The following is a 22,798-nucleotide window of genomic DNA, read 5'->3' as shown; positions in this document are numbered from 1 at the left end:
GTTAGCTATCGGGGTCCAGCCGGAGCGCTGCAATGGCACGGAGGCTGTACGCAACGAAATATATTTACGCGTACAATTCTCATGGCAAATCGCTCACACATCACTCCATAAACTGAAGCTCTAAACTTAAATACAAATGCATACACAAACATATATTAGCTGAAACAACTTACAGCTTTATGTGGGCCAAACCAGAGCGCAGCTATCCTTTATCCATGTCGGATGTCTTGAGTCTGCTCACACATACAAGGCGACAGTCCAGCCAGACCCAACACTGCCACCAGAGGGCAGTGTATCCCGCATCAGTAAACAAAATACAATACAGGTAGTCCTCAAGTTACGAACGAGTTCCATTCCTACGCTGACGTAACCTGAATTTCCGCCTAAGTCGGAATTAACCCTTAAAAAAAACTTGCCTGGCACGGCTAGACTGATCTCCCTGTGTTTTTCAAACACTGAGAGAATAGTCTGGGACCCAGCCCATTAACGGCCTCTGGAGCAAGTACAAAATCAATCGACAAATCTGATTCGTTTATTTGCGTGACGTGTTCTTAACGAGCAACGTCACTCTTCCGCGTCGGAAGTCGTCTTCACAACAACACAGATGGCGAACAGGAGAGCCGAGAATATGTTCCAATCCACGGTAAAATCAGTTTTAAAATACCAAAAGCACATCGACACAAGTCATTGACAACAGTCTGTCTCGCGCTAGCCATGTTGAATAAACTCCGCTCTCCTCTTATGTTTACTTCCCCGCGCAAGTCCCTCGTCCCGCCCGTCGCTGATTGGTCCACTCTGCTGTCTGTTTGCTGTGGCTTGCTCCGCCCTGGAAATCTTATCCGCTTAATGGTGGCCAGACTCAATAGCTGGAACAGCGGTGAGTTTGGAGTACCAGACAAAAAAAAAAAAACTATCCAAAAGTCCAAAAGTATTGTATTTTGTTTAATGGTGGAGGATACACTGCTCTCTGGTGGTAGCATTGGGTCTGACTGGACTGTTGTTTAATAATGCTACCTTACAGGAGCACTCAGACATCTGACATGGATAAAGGATAGGTACACTCTGGTTTGGCCCACATAAAGCTGTAAGTTGCTTCAGCTAATATATGTTTGTGTATGCACTTGTAATTAAGTTTAGAGCTACAGTTTGTGGAGTTAAATGTGAGCGATTTGCATTGAGAATAGTAAATTCATTAGCATTGGTAGCATTTACGCTAGCGGACCTTTGTGAGGCATATTAGGCTAATTTATTCTACTAAATTTACATATACATCAGGCTAGATGGACGTTTGAACACCAATTATTTTGCGTTGAATGTGTTATTGTTAAAATGTGTGTCGTTTTGAACAGACGTGTACATATGTGTGTTACAGCTGTACAAATTGTCAAATGAGAAGGAAGTAAAAAAGCTTTTAAAGTGCAATTGGTTTGTTTGCTGTCTATCAAGCTGAACAACTTCACATTTAGTGTTGACAGAAAAAGTCATTTAAAAAAAGTGAGGTACAATTAGGTACAGTTTGTGCAACTTAAAAAAAAAAGATTGTAGACAAAATGCCGAATGAGACTCTGGCGTCTTAAAGTCAAAATCACGTAAGTCGAGTACTTCATGACCCGGGGACTACCTGTACTTTCGACTTTTTTGGATAGTTATTTTGAGATTTAGAGGGACATAAAGGGTTAATTCCAATTTACGCGTTGAACTCGTTCGTAACCCAGGGACTACCTGTATATATCACAATTAGGGTTGTTCCGATCATGTTTTTTTGCTCCCAATCCGATCCCGATCGTTTTAGTTTGAGTATCTGCCGATCCCGATATTTCCCGATCCGATTGCTTTTTTTTGCTCTCGATTCAATTCCAAACATTCCCGATAATTTTTCCCGATCATATACAGTACATTTTGGCAATGCATTAAGAAAAAAATGAATAAAACTCGGACGAATATATACATTCAACATACAGTACTGTATTTGTTTATCATGACAATAAATCCTCAAGATGGCATTTACATTATTAACATTCTTTCTGTGAGAGGGATCCACGGATAGAAAGACTTGTGACTTTGTATAATGTGACTAAATATTGCCATCTAGTGTATTTGTTGAGCTTTCAGTAAATGATACTGTAGCCCTGCCCAAATGCATGATGGGAAGTGGAACCATGACTGTGCGTAGTGCTGCCAATTGATATATCTTCTCTGCGCTGGGAAATAACATAAGGTGTTAAGAAAAAGATCAATTGCTACCTTGCTTCCCCACATTGTTTCCCATGATATTTCTAATCGTAGGGAGAGGGAATATAAGGCTTTAGACAATTAAAAAAAAAGGCTTCAAAGGCTGCCAAAATTCACTCTGCTCATTTTGCGCTGCCTTTTATCTCTCTATATGGGTAAAACGGCGCCATTACAGATTGAGCGCGACAATGCGTGAGTAGGTCGTGCAGCGCATGCATTAATTGAGTTAAATATTTTAACGTGATACATTTTTTAAAAAATTAATTAACGCCGTTATCGGGATAAATTTGATAACCCTGCCTTAAGCCTAAACTAAAGACTCTGGATGAGTGTAACATATTATGTCTGTAACGTTAAATACAATTAGAAAACGATTTAATTAAAATATATATATATTAAAAAAAGTCATGGCCGATATTTTTTTGTCGACTCCGATACTTTGAAAATGACATGATCGGACCCTAATCACAATATTCATGTACCTCTGGACTCTTTGTTGCTTGAGTGGCATTGAGTGATCTTGTTTCACTGCCATTGAGGGCAACAGACGTGTTGAATGAATAATACGTAAAAAAATTAATGCATTTTAAAAACCTGATTCTGAACAGTTTGGACACCCCTGATAATGCAATTGTAATCTACTTTTTTGATGTTTGCTGACCCGAAGCCCAAAATAACCTGCTCTCTGGCACCCCTCAGTGTTGATGCTGGGCCTTTTTCTGTACTCGTGCTGGAGGAGACACAAGGGCTTGAAGGAGGGCGTGTACCACGTGTCGGCGCAGCGCGGCGAGTGGGAGGACATCCGGGAGAATGTGCTCAACTACGACGAGGAAGGAGGAGGGGAGCAGGACCAGGTAGCAAATATTGCTTCCACTTTATGTATTGCACTATCAAAACCACTGACCCACGTCTGCAACCTCAACTCTAATATTTGTTCCATAACTTTCTGTTAATTAATTCCCAGCAGACTTTTCTCTTTATTGTTTCTCTTGGCTGCACAGCTTCTAGTGTAATTTATGTCATTGTTTTTTTTTTTTTTTTTTTTTTTTGTCCAATCAGATTCCCGCCAGTAGTGAGGATCGATATAACTTAAACTATACGACCGACGGGACAATTTCGATATCCGATGCGAATTTAAATTAGCCCCGCGGGGCTTCAATGACATCAACGTTTTTCCGCTGTCTGATTGGTTGAGCAAAACCAAATCTGTAGCAATGATGAATGCGATAGAGGCAGACGGACATCTGGGCATTTAATGACGTCAATGGGGTAAAAGACCAGTTACTTGTAATAGAAACGCATTGAACTTTTGTCTTATTTGCCGTCTTTTTTCCGTGGGAATGGCTAAAAGTTGCTGTGTTGCGGGTTGTCACACAAGGAAGAGTTCGGAGCCGCATTTGAAGTTCTTCATTCTTCTACGTGAGAAAAAAAAGGAGGAACAAATTGCTGAGTGCAATTAATCGAGGAACAGTAAAAGAAGACGGTTCCGTGGACTATTTTCGCCTGTGGGAACCTAAATCCAAGCACATTTACGTTTGCAGCCGACATTTTATTACTGGTGAGTTTAATCGATTATTTTTTTGCCCCTATTAGCTGCTACGATTCAATAGACGAGGCAGTGGTTATTTTTACCTTAACCGGCGTTTTTTTTTTCTTTTGCCGTGAACTGCTCTGATTAGTCAATCGGTATATTATTGGCCTGGTGGGAATTTTTTGTTTTTTTTTTTGCCGTGATGTGTTGACGTCTAAATAAAGCTTGGAGGCGAATTACCGGTAACGGCAGAAATAATCACTTCGTATATACTGTACTACCAATTTTCTCAGTTCCACACAGTACATATTCCACGTAAATGATAAAGGTCAACTTACCGGGTGACTTTATGAGGTAGTTGTAGATGTTTCCGAACTCCAGTGCAGGTCATTCCTTTGTTTATCCAGCTATCAGCTGCGACTTTGTATCGCCAATAAACGCTAATTTTAAATTGCATCGCCTCCTCGCGTCTGTCGGCAGTGACTCGTGATAATAGTAAGCCACGTTTAAGACGTTTTTAGGAAAAAAGACGCAAAACACACCTGAAATATATGAATTTCAGGCGTCTGTCTATGGAATGTTAAGCTGTGCGTACCCCCTTCACAAAATGGCGACACGTTGCTAAGAGAGGTGACGTCATCGTGACATCACGCCGACTTCCTCCATATGTTATTTAATTTTTTTTTTTTTTTTTTAATTTCCCCAAAAATTTAAATTTCATACCTGTCAACCCAAGGCCGTTGGCAATCTTACAAATAGTGACTAATGCCCTTACAAATTGGTGACTAATCTTACAACGTCGTATATAGCGTTCAATATGAAACAAAAATAATTTTTAAAATAATACAAATTTATTGGTAATATTGTCACTAGGGCTGTCAAACTATTCAAAATTTTAATCGAGTTAATTACAGCTTAAAAATTAATTAATCGTAATTAATCGCAATTAATCGCAATTCAAACCATCTATAAAATATGCCATATTTTTCTGTAAATTATATATATATTCTGTAAAATAAATTGTTGGAATGGGAGGATAAGACACAAGATGGATATATACAGTGGGGAGAACAAGTATTTGATACACTGTCAATGGGAAAACCCATTGGCAGTGTATCCCCACTGTACATTCAACATACGGTACATAAGGACTGTAGTGGGCATTTCACTCTACTGTCATTTAAATCTGTCTATGCTGTCCTCACTCCGAAGCGTCTACTTTTTCCAAAGCTAGACAGCTAGTGAACGACGCCTTAATAATCAGACTTCTCCCTTTTTCATCTGATTTATTAATAAAATAGCCTCAAACCATTGTCGTCTTTAGACCGTCGTAAAACTACAACAACAAAAAAGTACACAAGCATTGCATTAGCAACATCGTTAGCTTAGCACGCTATACAGGTTCACTAAACATAAACAAAAAGCGTCTCATACAAAAAATAGAACATTTCGCTTACTAACATAATATGTACATTCTTTACAACAACCATACTTACGGACAAATCATGTCCAAGGATCATATAAGCACAACATTACAACGTAAGCGTCAGCCCGAGACGTCGTGCAGCTATATTGAACTGGCAAGAAAAAAAATAAACCATGTCGCAAAGCGACCACAAGAGTTCGCTGTTAGACAGCACAAAAAGCCTTGCTGTAAAACTTACCAAAAGGCAGAATACTGTCTGAGCGTGACATGTGCGTTAATTGCGTTAAATATTTTAACGTGATTAATTTAAAAAATTAATTACTGCGCGTTAACGCGATAATTTTGACAGCCCTAATTGTCACATATAACCTGGTGCAATCAAAGAACAATATCATTCACAAATATTCACAAATCAATATATTCAGCTACATTATGATTGCTAAAATTTAACAGTGACTTTTGTTTTAATTGTATGTAGCACTTTTGGCCATTTCTGTCATGTCTTTTGATGGCTGCACTTCAGCTCGCAATTCAGATTGACTTGAAGGTAGTTCGTTAGTGTGTCCTATTATAAATTAAAAAGGTCAATTGATAAAATGAACTTACCGATGCAATCTTTGAGTCAGGGAACATTTGTTTTGCTAATTCTGAACAGTGATCAGCAATAGTTGCAGGCAAATTGTGTTCGGCAACAAATTGGCAGAATAAAAGCTCCGCTTTCGTCACCTTTCATTCTGCAGACTTCATCTTTATGACCAGTGTTGTTAATCTTACTTTTAAAAACTAATTAATTACTGTTACAAATTACTTCTCCCAAAAAGTTATTGAGTTAGTAACTCGGTTACTTGAATGTAAGAGTAACAAGTTACTTGGCAAAGTAACTGGTGTTACCTTTCATGTTTGTTTGTTTTTTTTCATTTTTTCAAAAAAACAAAACAAAACAAACAAACAAAAAAACAGTAACTAGAGGTGGGAATCTTTGGGCACCTAACGATTCGATTACGATTACGATTCAGAGGCTACGATTCGATTATAAAACGTTTATTGATGACACCCCCCCCCCCCCCGACCCCCGCTATTAGCTGCTAATGTTTTGTACATTAGTTACAAAAACTGTTAAAAAAAAAAAAAAAAGCCTCACAGGCTTAAATAAACGACTATTTGTATCAAGTTAACAGTTAAAAACAATAAATAATATACTCAAATCCCCATTCTGTATCAGCAGCTTTAAACTACATTCAATTAATTTAATGTTGTCAATCAACCGTTAAAGTTGTTGAAATTGCTCCTGTTATTCCATAATTTCCCCTTTGTCTACTTTTAAAGTTTTAAAACTATTTTAAAGATAGATTCAAGTCAATATTTTACCGATTTAGGAGTATTTTAGATAAAAAGTTAATTAGGTTCGCTTGGAAGGTTCGCTGCAACAGCTTTGCAGGGAAGTGTACTGCTTTAAGATGGCGGCCGTTTACTAACGCCCGCATCTAGCTTTCTCTACATGTGCTGCTATCGCCACCGAGTCTTTATTGCATCTAGTCCTATATGAATATGATATCTACCTTAACATTATGTGGACGTACTTTGTAGCAGCTTTCGGCAGCAGTCAGGTATGTTGTTGTGTTTTTTTTTTGTATCTCGCGGCATGAGTTGAGCTACAGCCGTGAGTTGAGCATTGGCATTACCCGAGGGGCCGGGTAATGACAAGCATGATGTTTAGCTACTCTCGCTCCGTTCCTCATTGCGTCCCGAAAACGCGGCGCGCTGAGTGTGTTTTACTTCCACTTTACTTGACATATTTCAATAATCGGAATTTGGATGTTTGTGAATCGTCGGATCTTCCACGCCCGAATCGCGAATAATCTAAGAATTGGAAATTTCGCACACCTCTAATAGTAACCTTTGCCCTGTTTGAAAGTCATTTAATGTTGTGAATCAACCATTGAAATTGTTAAAATTGTTCCGGTTTTTGCATTAGTTCCCTTCTGTCTACTTTCGACGTGTGAAAGTTTTAAAACTATTTCATCCTTTAAAGATAGATTCAAGTCAAGATTTTGCCGATTTAGGAGTATTTTGGATGAAAAAGTTACTTAGGTTAGCTAGGAAGGTTCACCACAACGGAGCCTTTCTGAGAAGTTTACTGCTTTAAAATGGCGGCTGTTTACCAACGCCGCCGTCTGTCTGTAATTTCGCATGTAGTTCTATATGCATGTGCTATCTAGGCGTAGATTGTAGGCTGTCGGCTACAGTCAGGAAATATTGGAGCCACATAGCCTAGCATCGCATTTGCTGCAGCGTCACAACAAACACTCTTCTCTCTCCGTGTCTCTCTTTTCTCGCGTCATTCAACCAACATAACGCATAGTAACGCAGATTGTCCTGTTGCCGAAACGGTGACAAAATCTGAACGGAGAAAAAAAAACATATGCACGAAAAACGTACAGATTTTGAACGTACGGCGTACACATTTAAAAATCAGTGCTCACTTGTACAAATTACGCCAAAACCGTACAACTTGACAGGTATGAGATTTAATTACGGTGGATTCTCATGATATGAGCACAATCAGTTACATGACGTTACATCTCGTAACGTAAATGCGCTCGTATCATGAATTCATTTTCCCCACAAAGGGTCTGTTATGCTTATGCAACTCTGTAGCTACGCTGTTGACGATGTACTCTGCTCTGACCTTACGCCGTAGCCTGACGTGCGCCTCTCAAAAATCCCGACTATGTGTCAAGGTGATGCGTTGCTACGTGAACGGCAAGGACAGTGATTGGGCCACACAAAACGCTATTTCCATTATTGCTATTTCCGGTCAACACAGATACAGGCAACAATCCCGCCATTTTTTCAGACTTGTTGTAACAAAAAGAAAGACTAGGTCGAGGAAATAATCGTTGAGGAAGTAAGGAAAAGTTACCATACTTACAATTTCTCCCCGAAACACTACAAGGACTGCCAAATGGCAAACAATTTGAGGTATGAAATTGCTGAAAATACTGGGCTGGAGGTCACAGAGTATATACAAAAAAAAAAAGTGGAAGAACCTTCGCAACAAATATGCTCTGACATCTCAGACTAAGTTCAGACCACAGGTCTTCTGATTTGTTCATGTTTTTCCGACTTGAGTGAGGCATTAACTTGGCAGTCTGAACTTGACAAGTCGCATAGAAGTGGACCGTTTCAAATCCGATCTGGGTCACTTTCCTATGTGGTTTAAATCCGATCTTGGCCACATTTTTCCAGAATGTGGCGGCGGTCTGAACTGTCAAGTCTCCCAAATCGGAATTCATGCAGTATTACGTCAGCAAAGAGCGAGAGAAGCATGCAAGATGGCAGCGTTGTAGCTGTTCAATAGCGTTAGCGCCTAGCTTAAACTCGACTTTTACTACGCAGGGGGCTGTCAAAATTATCGCGTTAACTGGCGGTAACTAATTTTTTGTAATTAATCATGTTAAAATATTTGACGCAATTAACGCACATGCCCCGCTCAGATTAAAATGACAGCAGTGTAATGTCCGCTTGTTACTTGTTACCTGTTTGCCCCTCTGCTGGCACTTGGTTCCAAATGATTTTATGGGTTTGGGGAGTAAGCATGGTGTAATCACATCAACAATGGCTAGCTACTAGTTTATTTTTTGATTGAAAATTTAATAAATTTTAATAAAACGAAAACATTAAGAGGGGTTTTAATTAGGGCTGTCAAACGATTAAAATGTTTAATCGAGTTAATTACAGCTTAAAAATGAATCGCAATTAATCGCAATTCAAACCATCTATTAAATATGACATATTTTTCTGTAAATTATTGTTGGAATGGAAAGATAAGACAAGATGGATATATACATTCAACATATGGTACATAAGGACTGTATTTGTTTATAATAACAATGAATCAACAAGATGGCTTTAACATTATTAACATTCTGTTAAAGCAGTCCATGGATAGAAAGACTTGTAGTTCTTAAAAAAAAAATGTTAGTACAAGTTATAGAAATTTTATATTAAAACCCCTCTTAATGTTTTCGTTTTAATAAAATTTGTAAAATTTTCAAACAAAAAATAAACTAGTAGCCCGCCATTGTTGATGTCAATAATTACTTACACAATGCTCATGGATTCTGAAGCCTATAAAATCAGTCACACCCAAGCGCCAGCAGAGGGCGGCAAAACTCCATAAAACACAACAAGTGAGCGTTTTACTGTACTGTCATTTAAATCTGTCTGAGCGGGGCATCTGCGTTAATTGCGTCAAATATTTTACCGTGATTAATTTAAAAATTTAATTAACGCCCGTTAACGAGATAATTTTGACAGACCTAGTTTTAATATCAAATTTCTATAACTTGTACTAACATTTATCTTTTAAGAACTACAAGTTTTTCTATCCATGGATAGAATGTAGAATGTTAATAATGTTAATAGCATCTTGATTTATTGTTATAATAAACAAATACAGTACTTACGTACCGTATGTTGAATGTATATATCTGTCTTGTGTCTTATCTTTTCATTCCAACAATAATTTACAGAAAAGTATGGCATATTTTATAGATGGTTTGAATTGCGATTAATTACGATTAATTAATTTTTAAGCTGTAAATAACTCGATTAAAAATTGTAATCGTTTGACAGCCTTAAAAAAAATACAATAAAGAAAAGGCTGATAATGCTCGGTTTCTCTGTGCGTCAAATGAGCAATATTTCAGTATTGCTTACATGGCAGATTTGGTGCAAACGGACGCACACACATAAGGCTTATGTGTATGCGTCATGCACGCACAGTGCGTAGTTATTTATTTCGATGCTTCTGCGCATGCAGGTGAGTTTCCTCACTGCGTTTCGGACTGCGAATTAGTGCGCATGCATCATACTTGAATAGGCTTAATGGACAAAGGCAATCTGCACTCAAAAAAATGAATCAGGCAGGTTGTAAAGTTTACGAAAAGACAGTGTGCATTTTCAGCAAGAAACCATCATGTTTCCAAGGTGAGCATGATTGAATCATGCAGTCTCTACATGAACAGTGAATGAGGAGCTTGATTAGATATTGTTGATGCAACATAATGTTAATGTGTCTTTCCAACTAATTGCAATAGTCTCGTGATTTCTCGCGAGATTTAAAAGTAGGATTGCCAACTCCCTGAAAAAGTAAGGGACACCTCATTGGTACCGTCACCATTGAATTATTATTTTGTATGTGAAAAGAGATTTTTTTTTATTAGATGGGACTTTATTTTTATTTCTTTCTTTCATAATCTTATTATCCACATTTTTTCGGCGCAGTAGAGACTCCAAACCGTTTGACCGACCGGCACCGTTTAAATATCAAAATGACCGGAATTCCATTCATTTTTAATGGCAAACATTTTTCCTTCATTTTCAGTGACAGGAAAACATAGGTGGTTGTGATTTTTGACCACTTACCATTAGAGCCCATTGACATTGAAGTGGCGCCTAAGTAAGTCAATACCATTGACAGCTATGTACGTCCATGCCATTGACTATCATGAATGTCGTTACTATTGATGCCAATGTACTGGATTCCATTGAGGCATATATAAATTGATGCAATTGACGGCCACGGGCTGTCAAACGATTAAAATTTTTAATCGAGTTAATCACAGCTTAGAAATTAATTCATTGTAATTAATCGCAATTCAAACCATCTCTAAAATATGCCATATTTTTCTGTAAATTATTGTTGGAATGGAAAGATAAGACAAGACGGATATATACATTCAACATACTGTACATAGGTACTGTATTTGTTTATTATAACAATAAATCCACAATATTGCATTAACATTATTAACATTCTATCTGTGAAAGGGATCCACGGATAGATTCTCAAAGGATGAATGTGAGTTTGTATATTGTGACTAAATATTGCCATCTAGTGTATGTGTTGAGCTTTCAGTAAATGATAATGTAGTGACAAAACTGTTCTGCCCAAATGCATGATGGGAAGTGGGTAACCATGACTGTGTGTGGCGGCTGCAAATAATATATCTTCTCTGTGTTGTGTGCAATGCAGGGTGTTAAGAAAAAGATCAACTCCTGTCATTCTTCCCCACGTTGCTCGCCTCAATAGTTATAATTGTTGTGGAAGAGATGTCAAAGCTTTACGCGAATAAAAGCAAGGTCCAAATGATGCCTGTATCCACTCCACTCACCTGTCACTGCCACTTAGCTCTGTATATACGTAGAACGTCGCCATTGTAGTCTGTTTGCGGCAATGCGTGAGTGGGTCGTTCCGTGCATCCGTTAAATATTTTAACGTGATTAATTAAAAAAAATAATTAGCGCCCGTTAACGCGATAAATTTGACAGCCCTAGTTGTGCCTTAATTTGGCTCAACATGTGTGCTTTATGTTAAAAGAATACAATTGCTAAATACTGAAGGAAAGCAATTTATTCAGGTGCAAATTATGTATTTCTTTAATGTCAGTTCAAAATGTATTTTGGGGTGAACATGAGTGCCTTATATTGGCTCAACAAGAGTGCTTTATGTTCGCGCAACATGAGTGCCTAATATTGGCTAGACATGTGTGCTTTATGTTAAAAGGACACAATTGCTAAATGCTGAAGGAAAGCAATATTATCAGGTGCAAATTCTTTCCATAATGTTTTTATGTCAGTTCAACACCCCATTTTTTTGAGTGTGACTAGGCACGGCAAAAAAAAAAACAGATATGACAAAAAAATTGGAATTGCGCATTAAGACCTGCAATATGAACCTAGCCTAAGAAACCAAGGAGTGCTATCTGAAGCCCCGCGAAAGCCCATGAACGCTCCCGAAACCACACAAGGATGAGGATGCACCCCCCTAGTGACTAGGCGGTGCACTACAGCGCAATGTGTCACTTCTAAACAGGGCTTCAAATGCTCACAGATGGCGTAGGGTTGATACCGTATGTTACACCTAAATAATAATTCAAGGCATCATTTTAAAGACTTGTAATTAAAGATGTCCCGATCGATCGGCGTCCCGAATGATCGGGTCCAATCACGTCATTTTCAAAGTATCGGAATCGGCAAAAAAATATCGGACATGCCTTTTATAAATATATACTGTATATATTTTAATTAAATCGTTTTCTAATTATATTAACGTTACAGACAAAATGTCTTACACTCATCCAGAGTCTTTAGTTTTGGCTTAAAGTAGGGTTATCAAATTTATCGCATTAACGGCGGTAATTAATTTTTTAAAAATTATTCACGTTAAAGTATTTAACGCAATCAACGCATGTGCTGCACGACCCATTCACGCAATGTCGCGTTCAATCTATAATGGCGCTATTTTACCTATATATATAGCTAAAAGGCAGCGTACAATGAGTAGAGTGAATTTTGGCAGCCTTTGGAGCCTTTTTTTAATTGGCTAAAGCCTTACAATCCCTCTCTCAACAATTAGAAATATCGTGGGAAGCAATGTGGCGAAGAAAGGTAGTAGTTGATCTTTTTCTTAACACCCTACGTTATTTTCCAACGCAGAGAAGATATATCAATTGGTGCCACTTTGCACAGTCATGGTTGCACTTCCCATCATGCATTTGGGCAGAACAGTTAAATGGCTACAGTATCATTTACTGAAAGCTCAACAAATACACTAGATTGCAATATTTAGTCACAATATACAAAGTCACATTTATCCTTTAAGAATTACAAGTCTTTCTATCCATGGATCCCTCTCACAGAAAGAATGTTAATAATGTAAATGCCATCTTGAGGATTTATTGTCATAATAAACAAATACAGTACTTATGTACTGTATGTTGAATGTATATATTCGTCCGAATTTGATTCATTTTTTTCTTAATGCATTGCCAAAATGTATATGATCGGGAAAAATTATCGGGAATGATTGGAATTGAATCGGGAGCAAAAAAAAAAAAGCAATCGGATCGGGAAATATCGGGATCGGCAGATACTCAAACTAAAACAATCGGGATCGGATCGGGAGCAAAAAAACATGATCAGAACAACCCTACTTGTAATTTAAAAACTAAATAAATAAAAGACCGTAATTTTCAGACTATCAGCCGCTACTTTTTTCCCTCATTTTGAATCCTGCAGCTTATTTGTGCAGCTTATTTGTTGATTTATTTGGGTTAATAGGAAACACTTTATTTGACAGCGGTGTCATAAGACTGCCATAAGACCGTCATAATTATGACATGACACTATCACGGGCATTAATGAATGCTTATGATGGATGTCATTAAGTGTCATCCGGCATATTATGTCCCTAACTCCATTTATCTGCAGCTCAGATCTTTTACATCCATTCAAAAGTGAGATAATTTGCCAGATGACATAAGATAACATCTGTCATAAGTATTCATTAATGCTCATGGAAGTGTCATGTAATAATTATGCTGGTCTTATGACAGTCTGATGACGGCACTGTCAAATAAAGTCTTAACATTTACCATAACTACCAATTAATGAAACAACTGGAACAGTAACTGAGGAAATAATTAGCACAGAACATGAATTTTGATTGTTATTTAAATCTGTAGTCCTGCAATGCATGCTACGAGGCATGTTGGATGATAACAGTATTTACAGCGTGTGGAAGCATAGGTTGACTATCTCTATGGGAGAAGTGGTGGCAACATGAAGCTTCTTGAAGCAATGAAGCTTTGCAGCCAATTGGTTCATGGTGGTTCATTTGGTCTTATGACATCTTACGATGTCGCTGTCAAATAAAGTGTTACCGGTTAATATCTTTTGGTGTAAATATCCCATATTATAGTGAGGACAGCTGCGGCTTATAGGAGGAGAGAGAGAGCACCGAATATCTTATCATTAAAGATTAAAATGAAACGATAGCATTACATGTAAACAAAGTTTTTGGTGTAAGTTAACTGGATGACATGGTTAATGTTCACTTGTAAGGACAAATGATTCGGAGACAACTAGGATGAACTGCGGGTGGGGAATTCACAAAATGCTCTTCGTACCTGACTACAATATTCTTCATTCTACATACATTATGAGGGAATAACAAAATAGTAACGCACAGACTCTAAGGAAACTAACTTTAATCAGATTACTGGTTCGGAAAAATGAACGCGTTAGATTGCTCGTTACAGAAAAAAAGTAGTCAGATTACAGTTACGCGTTAGTGACAACACTGTATACTGGTATAACACCTTTTGTACTGTTTATTGCGCGTTTTCAATTGTCGTCGAATACTTGGGGCGAGTATACTTGATTTTTTTTGATGATGTGCTAACTGATACATGCTAATTGTTTGTGTGGATTCTTATTGCTTTATCAGCAGCTAGTTATAAACGCAAATTTGAATTGCTGTTATTGAAGATGAAACTGATTTAATTTCATTTTTATTTTAGTTTCAGTCTGCAAGTGTTGATGTCATGACCAGCTGAATAAAGTTAGCAAACCACACGGATGTCTGACATCGTGATTTCAGAGCTCAGCCTGCTGTCTAGCCAGGACTTTGCTCTAACGTCTTGCCGAGGACGGTAGAATAACATATTATATATGTTTTTGGACAACTATTTTGAGATTTGGGGGGTATTTAGAGATATTTAAAGAGTTGATTCCGACTGACGCTGAAGTTTGGGTTAAGTCGCCAGCGTAGGAACGGAACTCGTTCGTAAGCCGGAGTTTACCTGTCGTATAAAATGTTCTGTATATAAAAATACATGTGTATACAGTGTATCACAAAAGTGAGTACACCCCTCGCATTTCTGCAGATTTTTAAGTATATATTTTTTCATGGCACAACACTGACAAAATGACACTTCAACGCAATGAAAAGTCTGCAGCTTGTGTAAAAGAGTTAATTTATTTTCCCCTTTAAAATAACTCAAAATATAGCCATTAATATCTAAACCCCCGGCAACAAAAGTGAGTGCACCCCTTAGAAACTACGTACATCCCTAAATGTCCAAATTGAGTACTGCTTGTCATTGTCCCTCCAAAATGTCATGTGACTCGTTACAGGAGTGCTGTCAGCATTGCTGCAGAGATTGAAGAGGTGAGGGGTCAGCCTGTTAGTGCACAGACTATACGCCACACTCTACATCAAATTGGTGTGCATGGCTGTCACCCCAGGAGGAAGCCTCTTCTGAAGACGGTACACAAGAAAGCCCGCAAACCTGATGAGACAGGCCGGCTTTCTTGTGTACCGTCTTTAGAAGAGGCTTTCTCCTGCGGTGACAGCCATGCACACCAATTTGATGTAGAGTGCGGCGTATGGTTTGAGCTAGAGCTGTCCCGACTAGTCGGCATAGTCGATGTCATCGATGACGTAAATCCGCCGACGAGCAAAACATCCCGTCGACGGTTAATGAAGGGTTAAAAAAATCTATGCGTGGAAAGTTCAGAATGTCGGACGCTCCGTATGCAAGCGGGGAAAGCGGCACAAAGCCAAAAAAGCGCACCAGAGTGTCCAAAACATTGACTTATTTCAAAGAAACAAAGGAGGGTACTCTTTTGTCCTGTCTCTTCAATCAGGGTACCCGCGGGTTATTAAAAATATTAAAAAAGCATTGAATTTAGTTTTCCATTATTAAAGGTATTAAAAGTATTAAATTAGCTGTCGTAAGTCTGGAATTTTTTCACCATGGTTTTAATTTTCAAGAACATCTCAGTGCAACCTAAATTATATCCGTGACGAAGTTTTTTGTTTTTTTTTAATCCATAACGAAGATGACGCGTAGAATTTTTACAATGCACTGCACCTCGTACGTGCGCGCCTTTAGCATCAACATCACAACAGCAGGTAATCGCACAGTACTGTGTGCTAAGGCAAGGAACTGCCCAGATGCCTTAGTTGTTATGTTCGACGAAAGCCTCAACAAGACAACCAAGTCCAAACAGTTGGACCAGCATGTGAGATATTGGATCGGCGACCAAGTCGCATCCAGATACTTTGGGTCGCAGTTTATGGGTTAATGCGAAGGCAGTGGACCTGCTTAACATTTCAAAGTAAGTTGCCAATTTCTCTAATTAAAATGTGTTAGATGCAATAATGTATTCCTGCACGGTTTGCCTATCGAATGAATGTGAATTTCGCAGTTTTAACTTAAGAGTTAGCCATGTTCAATGGGGTATTGGCAGGTGCACTAGCCTTAGCATGGATAAACCGGAGTCGTAGATTCACCATCACTCTCAGATAGACAACACGGTTGACACTGTCTATTATTGGAACGAGTGCGGGGTAACGTTGATCTGAATAACATGGCATGGTGATAGGCAAATTATAATGTAGGTGATAGTAAAACACCTCCTGGTATATTTAAATGTTTTTCTTGATTAAATAAGAGTATGGATTTTCTCTTTCTGGTTAAAAGAAATGTCTTCAATAGCTAACTAAGGATTAACATGTGTTTTGTATACTTCTTGTAATGTGATTAGAAAAAAGCAATTACCAAGGGAAATGGTCATGTGTAGCTTTTTTATTTTGTGGTAATGGTAAACTACTGCCATTTAGTGGCTGTTTTTTAAACTTTCACTGCCAATTGCAAGCACTTTATAGCTAAGGTGGCCAACTTGACAATCACCTACCTACCACCTTGACTAGGTCCTCTTAAAAGGGAAACCTGTTGTAGTGCAAATGTAATTTCTGAAGTTGCTTTACAATAATAGTGTAAAATCAATTTTATCTTGGGGGAAAATATTCTGAAAGATCTTATATTTAAATGTGTTTTAATTGTATCTTCAATAAATGTGCATTCTTTTGTCAAACACACTTAGTAATTGAGGTTAAATTTGATGGTCAGTGCTTTAATTTTTAAATAAGATTCAGTATTATCTAAATAATGGGTGCGAGAAAAGTATTCATTTTGAGTTGAAATGGCATTAAAAAAGGTCTTAAAAGTCTTGAATCTAGATTTATCAATCCTGGGGGGACCCTGTCAATGCCAAGCTTGGCTGCACATCGGCCGTGAATAAACACCTAAAGCGCCGTCACCCAGTTTGTAAGTCCATCTAACTAACTAACGACATGTTTTATTGAAGTTGCTAAGCCTGTCACGATATGCAATGAGTCCATTTATCGCACGGCAAATAAAAATGAGGCCAGTAATTTTCACGGCTGCCTTTTACCGCTGCGCACATGCATGCATGCGTGCATACATTGGTGCGTGCGTGCTGATGGCATATGAGACTCCAGTTCCTTTCTCTTATCAACACGCTGTAGAATTAAAGTTCAGACATACAAAATAAGAAAACACATCTATATTAAACACTGTAAAGTTAGCACTGCTACACTGAGGTGAATGGGGGAAAAAGGCAACTTACTTAGCCCGCTATAAAACATTGCGAGTCGTCTCGTGAAAGTAAACTTGTGGTTAAAAGGTGACACTTCAAACATGAAAAATCGCTGGTTAACAGCATTTGCAAACGGAAAAAATGACCCAAAAAAATCTATTACTGACACTACATGCAATTACAAAAAGTGCTTTTTTTGCGGAGTGTAAAGCTGAAGTTAGCGGTTTAGCGAACGTACTTCCGGTGAGCATTTTAAAAGCATGTCATATTCTTCATATAAAATAGCGATTTCTGGAGTTAATCCCACATACTTCAAAATTCAAATTCTACACTAAGAATACCTTTAAAATGACACCCTTTATGAAAAATCTGATTGGCAATGAATAATTATAATATTTATTATAATACTATTATATATAGTACTATACCATAATATTAATGCTCGGTGTTTTTTTAAGAATTGTTTTGAATCATGTTGGAAAGGCAAAGTCAGTGTTCTGAATCTGTTTACATTCCATTCTTTTGCACTAGTTAATTCTATCAGCATTTGAACTCGTTTATTTTTTGATTTATTATTGTTATTTACGTGTTTATTTGTACTTAAAAAAAATTATTTACGTGTTCCAATGTGTTTTTGTGAATTGATAAGCGTCAACAAAAATTTAATTGCTAAATTAGTAAAAAAAAAAATTTTTTTAATTTTAATTATTAGATTAGTCGACAAATCGTAAAAATAATCGGCTGACTAATCAGGAAAAAATTAGTCGTTTGGGACAGCCCTAGTCTGAGCACTAACAGGCTGACCCCTCACCTCTCCTGATGTGAGTAACATGACATTTTGGAGAGAAAATGACAAGCAGTACTCAACTTGGACATTTAGGGATGTACGTAGTTTCTAAGGGGTGTCCTCACTTTTGTTGCCAGGGGTTTAGATATTAACGGCTATGTTTTGAGTTATTTTGAGTGGAAATTAAATCAACTCCATTATATAGGCTGCACACGGACTACTTTTCATTGTGTCTAAGTGTCATTTTGTCAGAAAGCACATGGATTACTGGAACCATGTCCAGTGGTCTGATGAGACAGGCCGGCTTTCTTGTGTACCGCCTTCTCAAGAGGCTTCCACCTGGGGTGACAGCCATGCACACCAATATGATGTAGAGTGCGGCGTATGGTCTGAGCACTAACAGGCTGACCCATCACCTCTCCTGTAATGAGTAACATGACATTTTGAAGAGAAAATGACAAGCAGTACTCAATTTGGACATTTGGGGATGTACGTAGTTTCCAAGCGGTGTACTCACTTTTGTTGGCAGGGGTTTAGATATTAATGGCTATGTTTTGAGTTATTTTGAGTGGAAAATAAATTAACTCCATTATATAGGCTGCACACGGACTACTTTTCATTGTGTCAAAGTGTCATTTTGTCAGCGTTGTCCCATGAAAAGATATACTTAAATATCTGCAGAAATATGAGGGGTGTACTCACTTTTGTGATACACTGTATATCCAGCAGAGAATCCCCATCTTTTTAAAATGTTCATTATGACCCGACCACGAGCGTTCCTGCATTGTCAGCCCTGACTCAGACCTGTTGAATGACAGAAAGTCTGATTTCTTTTTCAAGGCGCACTCCGTCGGGAGGCGCCTCGCCGTCTTTGATTTACAAAACGCTGCCGGGCAAAATTATGCTGAGGTCCTGAATGGGAGAGGAAGAGAGTTGGCGGCCTCTCACAAAACAAGTGGTGCTTTAGACTTGAAGCAAGCGGGGGAAGAAAATAAATTTGATTTGCAGATGCATTTATATGCAATAATACAAAGCAGAAGAGGAATTAACTCCCAGGCAAGGTCTGCATCTGTGGTCCCCTTTATCATGCCCGGAATAAAGTGCATCCATTCTCATCCAGTTGAAAATATAAATAGACATCAGTGATGTAAACATAAATGAAAGTAAAGTAAATATAGGTGTGCTCACAGGGAATGAATCTCTAAGCTGCAGTGACAGCAGGGCACATATTGACTGATGCCTGTCTTGTTCTATTTCCACTCTGGAAGAGATGACATCTTTTGTTACCTCTGCCAGTAGGTGAAACATACATAAGTTATGTATTTGGTCTGTCCTTTTGTCTGTATGTTTGTGTTCAAGACAGTGTTGTTTTTGGCAGCCTTTTTAATCTTTGTCTTAGTCTTTTGGACGAAAATACTTATTAGTCATAGTCTTATTTTTGTCATTTCAACATGTGTTCGTCTAGTTTTAGTCAACGAAATCTCATACAAATTTCATCAAGCTTTAGTCGACTGTAACTCAAAATGTTTTCTTCAAAAAGTTTTAGTCCAGAAATAAATCAAGGTTTCCAACGATTTTGAATGAACATAGATGGACGAGCACATATTATATTATATATAGGGCTGTCAAATGATTAAAATTTTTAACCGAGTTAATCACAGGTTAAAAATTAATTAATCGTAATTAGGGCTGTCAAAATTATCGCGTTAACGGGCGGTAATTAATTTTTTAAATTAATCACATTAAAATATTTGACGCAATTAACGCACATGCCCCGCTCAAACAGATTAAAATGACAGCTCAGGGTCAAATGCACTTGTTACTTGTGTTTTTTGGAGTTTTGTCGCCCTCTGCTGGTGCTTGGGTGCGACTGATTTTATGGGTTCAGCACCATGAGAATTGTGTAATTATTGACATCAACAATGGCGAGCTAGTAGTTTATTTTTTGATTGAAAATTTTACAAATTTGATTAAAACGAAAACATTAAGAGGGGTTTTAATATAAAATTTCAATAACTTATACGAACATTTATCTTTTTTTAAGACTACAAGTCTTTCTATCCATGGATCGCTTTAACAGAATGTTAATGTTATTGCCATCTTGTTGATTTATTGTTATAATAAACAAATACAGTACTTATGTTCAGTATGTTGAATGTATATATCCGTCATGTGTCTTATCTTTCCATTCCAACAATAATTTACAGAAAAATATGGCATATTTTATAGATGGTTTGAATTGCGATTAATTACTATTAATTAATTTTTAAGATGTGACTAACTCGATTAAAAATTTTAATCGTTTGACAGCCCTAATCCTAATTATAATATGTTAATCTTGTCAGATGAAAACTGGTATTCGTCTAGTTATGTTTTAGTCTCCCAAGCCACGTCTTTAGCTCGTCATCGTCATGAAAAAATTGTTCGTCAACGAAATATTTTCATTAGCGTCATTGTTGACGAAAACTAACACTGGTTCAAGATAATTCTTTAATGGATAAAGGGATTATCAAATTATCAGGATGTAGTTTTTATATGAAACAGAGGATGTCATTAAACTCATTCAAAAACCCAATCACAGGGCTCTTTTCATCCTCCTTGTGTGAATTTAAATAATTTTATCCCTGGATTGGATGTCTAACGCAGCCAGTTAAATTTTGTATAATGAGGTCAAAGGTCACTGAGGTCGGAAAAGGAATTTCGCAATAACGACATCGATTTGCCTATTTAACTCATTCATTTAATTTAACTGAAAGTAACACAAGGGAACGTTCAGTTTTGCTCGATTTTAGCACCGCAGGTGGACAAAAGTGGTACTGTTTTGTTTTGTTTGCGTTTGTTCAGAATTTTTGACATAAGCTTAATCTTCGAGTTAGTGGAGGGGGTTAATTAGTATGGAGGTAGATTTGTGTCTTTATTATTAAAAAAAAAACGATTCTGATTCCATTATCGATATTGCTTAACGATTCGATTCTTTATCGATTCTCTTATCGATTCTAATTTGGGGGAAAAGTATGGAGGTAGATTTGTGTCTTTATTATTCAATCAAAAAAAAAAGTTGCTTCAATCAAATAAAAAGTTGCTTCAATCAAAATATATATTTTCAATCGAAGAAAAAGTCACTTCAATCAAAAAAAATGTGTTTGAATGCAAAAATAAATTAGAAACTCAAAAGAATATATTTGAAATCTATTTTTTTTGTTTGATTTTTTTTTTTTTTTATTTGAGTCAAGTTTTTTTTGATTGAAACAACATTTCTGATTGAAGTCATGCAATTTTGCGTTTGGACCACATAATGGCTAGGACATTTGTGTCTTTATTATGCAATCAAAAAATAAGTTGCCTTTTTTTCTACGATTGAATTTTTTTTTTTTTTTTTTTTTTTTTTTTGGTTGAAGTGATTTTTCTTTTGAAAATTTTTTTTTTTTTTTTTTTTTTTTGAAGCAACTTATTTTTTGATTGCATAATAAAGACACAAGTGTTCGTGCCAAAATGTGGTCCAAACGCAAAATTATATGACTTCAATCAAAAATGTTGTTTCAATCAAAAAAAAATTCTACAAAAAATAGTTTTCAAATATGTTTTTTTGAGTTTCAAATTTATTTTTGCATTCAAACACATTTTTTTTTTTTTTTTTTTTGATTGAAGTGACTTTTTCTTCGAATGAAAATATATATTTTGATTGAAGAAACAACTTTTTTTTTTTTTTTTGATTGAATAATAAAGACACAAATCTACCTCCATAAATTAGTCGGTGGAGTTGGTTTCAATAAATCCTGTGCGGTTTTTTAGTTATTTATTAGTTATTTGTGTGGCAGGGTTCCTGCCACCCTCCTCAAAGTTAATTAGTGCCGGTGAAAGCGATAAAGACCCCTTCAGTCCATAAGAGAGGTGTCATTCAACTAGATGTCAGTTAACAAATGTTATGAAAATATTTTATAAAGGTTGAAAAGTTCCCTCTTCTTGCTTTAAAGTATATTTGCTGCGTAAGTGATATGATAGGAAAGAAAGGGTCAAAGGTCACAGAGGTCAGAAATATGGCGACGCTTTGAATTTGACTACTTAGGTTTGTCAGAGTGCTCCTGCAGTTTTTGTTTTTGTTATTTTCAAGCAATAAATATAATCATACTTTGGCAAAACAGTGACTAAATAGTTATTCTAAAATCTGCAGCTGGTAAATTGTCATGCTGTGATAGATGAATAAATCCCTGTGGATCATTTTAAACACATTTATGCTTTATTTATCTATTATTTTAATAGCACACAGTCCCGACACTCATAAGAAATGAGAGGGATTAAGGACAGAGCTTACATTACTAGTGATTCATACATACCCCCCCCCCCAATCCCCCTTCTCTAATGTCAATGTGCTATGTGACAAACTAAGCCTTTACTTTGTTTTGGTAAATATTTTGAATGGTGTGATTAGTCAATACATCAAAGAAGAGCAAAGCAATAGAACGCATAGTTAATTATGAGTAATGTTACGATTATTTCTGATTGACATGTAACTTGAATAAACTAAAAGGTAATTCAAAACTAGAACACAATTAGTAGTATGTATATA

At 37.0% G+C, this 22,798-nt stretch overlaps 1 protein-coding gene across 2 annotated transcripts in view; it reads left to right on the top strand.

The window, feature by feature from the left end:
* Positions 1 to 22,798, top strand: part of LOC130916155 (neural-cadherin-like) — a 442,935-nt gene that overhangs the window by 406,103 nt on the left and 14,034 nt on the right. For both annotated transcript variants that reach the window (XM_057836649.1, XM_057836648.1), the window contains one exon: positions 2,932 to 3,086. In XM_057836649.1, the coding sequence (XP_057692632.1) occupies positions 2,932 to 3,086 (155 nt within the window). The remainder of the gene's footprint in view (positions 1 to 2,931; positions 3,087 to 22,798) is intronic.

The sequence above is a fragment of the Corythoichthys intestinalis genome, chromosome 5 (assembly GCF_030265065.1).
Source record: "Corythoichthys intestinalis isolate RoL2023-P3 chromosome 5, ASM3026506v1, whole genome shotgun sequence".
Classification (NCBI taxonomy): Eukaryota; Metazoa; Chordata; class Actinopteri; order Syngnathiformes; family Syngnathidae; genus Corythoichthys; species Corythoichthys intestinalis.
This window is presented reverse-complemented; position numbering and strand designations above follow the sequence as displayed.